The 1,404-nt window shown below is 44.3% G+C and overlaps 1 protein-coding gene across 1 annotated transcript in view; it reads left to right on the top strand.

Annotated features, from left to right (window-relative positions):
* CCDC125 (coiled-coil domain containing 125) overlaps positions 1–1,033 on the top strand; it is a 12,013-nt gene extending 10,980 nt beyond the window's left edge. The window contains exons 10-11 of the mRNA XM_010162090.1: positions 453–586; positions 716–1,033. Of these exons, the coding sequence (XP_010160392.1) occupies positions 453–586; positions 716–1,033 (452 nt within the window). The remainder of the gene's footprint in view (positions 1–452; positions 587–715) is intronic.
* The last annotated feature ends 371 nt before the right edge of the window (positions 1,034–1,404 follow it).

Raw genomic sequence — 1,404 nt, 5'->3', positions numbered from 1 at the left:
TACCAACATAGTTGTTTCCAAGCTCTACATCTTGATACATACATTTCATAATTTTAATGTATTTTAGTCTTTTTAGAAATGTTAGAAACTTTTAAACAGCTTATGTCAAAGAATCTTTTTTTTCGGGCTACCTACTGTTTAAAAACAAATTACAATGAATGGTTGTTTAGTTAGAGTGTCAAAGTGTATTTTCTATACAGCAGAAATGGTTTTACTTTCAGTTTGCCCATAGGCATGATGAAAGGTCTATTTAGCCTTTAAGTGATGATAAGAGCAGTGCTGCATGCAAGTAATCTGCTGTATTATGTACATAAAATGGGAGAAGCTGCAGCTTGCATTGCCCTTTTAGAGGGGGTAATTAAGAATCCAGTTTCATGCATGCTCATTTTATCCCAAAGTAGTTTTTCTCTTCCTAAGCAATTCCACATTTCAGGTACTTTTATTTTCTTTAGGGCCTGTCAAGTTACAAGGGAACAAGAACAGTCTGGGACAAAAACTATCCAACCTGCTCTCATCAAATGTGGACTGCAGGAAAGTTGAAGAGCTAGACAATCCCCATGAAATCCTGAAGATGTTAATAGATTTGGTTAGTATTTTGTTAAACTATTCAATGTGAGTCCTTAAGGGAGCAAATGTAACTGTCTGTTTACATACGCTACTTTGTTGTTAGCTTACAAACTACTTTCTTTTCTTTCTCTTTTAAATAAATACTCAGATAAATGATAAAGAGGAGGCTCTGGCTCATCAGAGAAAGGTTAGTTACATGCTAGCACGTGCAATGGAGATGAAAGAGGACGTTTTGGAACAGGATAAAGGAAACGGCACGCTGGGGAGTCGTCCGTACGAAGCCCAGGGGTCATCGAGCCAAAACCTCTGCTCTCAGAACAGTGTTTCTTCAGCTCCCAGTGCAAAATCCTTTGAAAACCCAGTAAGGATGCTGCGAAAATCACACTCCTGGCCGTCAGAGACTGCGCGCTGTGAGGAAGACGACGGGCGGGGAGGAGCGGACCAAACCGTAGTGGTCTCTGTATAGCCGCCCGCTGGAATAAAGCCAGTTTGTAAAGAGAAAGGTCTTCTTGTGGACGCGCCTAAAAACATCCTGTGGTTACATCCCTGGGGGCCGAACCAGGGCACGGCATTAGCTGGTACTGTCGTTAGTGATGACATAATAGGGCGGTGACCATCGCTTTGGCAAACAGCCCCGTTTAATTAGTTTAATTGTTTCCAACCTAGAGCAGCAGCAGCAGCAGCGCTCCCTTGCCCAAGCCCTCGCTTTTGCCTGCCCCTTCCCTGACGCCACGTTATCTGGTGACGGAGTATGAGTGACGTCACGGCGGAGGGTGACGTCAAGAGAAAAGGAGGGGAGGGAGGGTGCGGCCGGAGCGGCTGTAAGGGGCGGGGCCG

This window comes from Antrostomus carolinensis, unplaced genomic scaffold (assembly GCF_000700745.2).
Source record: "Antrostomus carolinensis isolate BGI_N321 unplaced genomic scaffold, ASM70074v2 scaffold42620, whole genome shotgun sequence".
NCBI lineage: Eukaryota > Metazoa > Chordata > Aves > Caprimulgiformes > Caprimulgidae > Antrostomus > Antrostomus carolinensis.
This window is presented reverse-complemented; position numbering and strand designations above follow the sequence as displayed.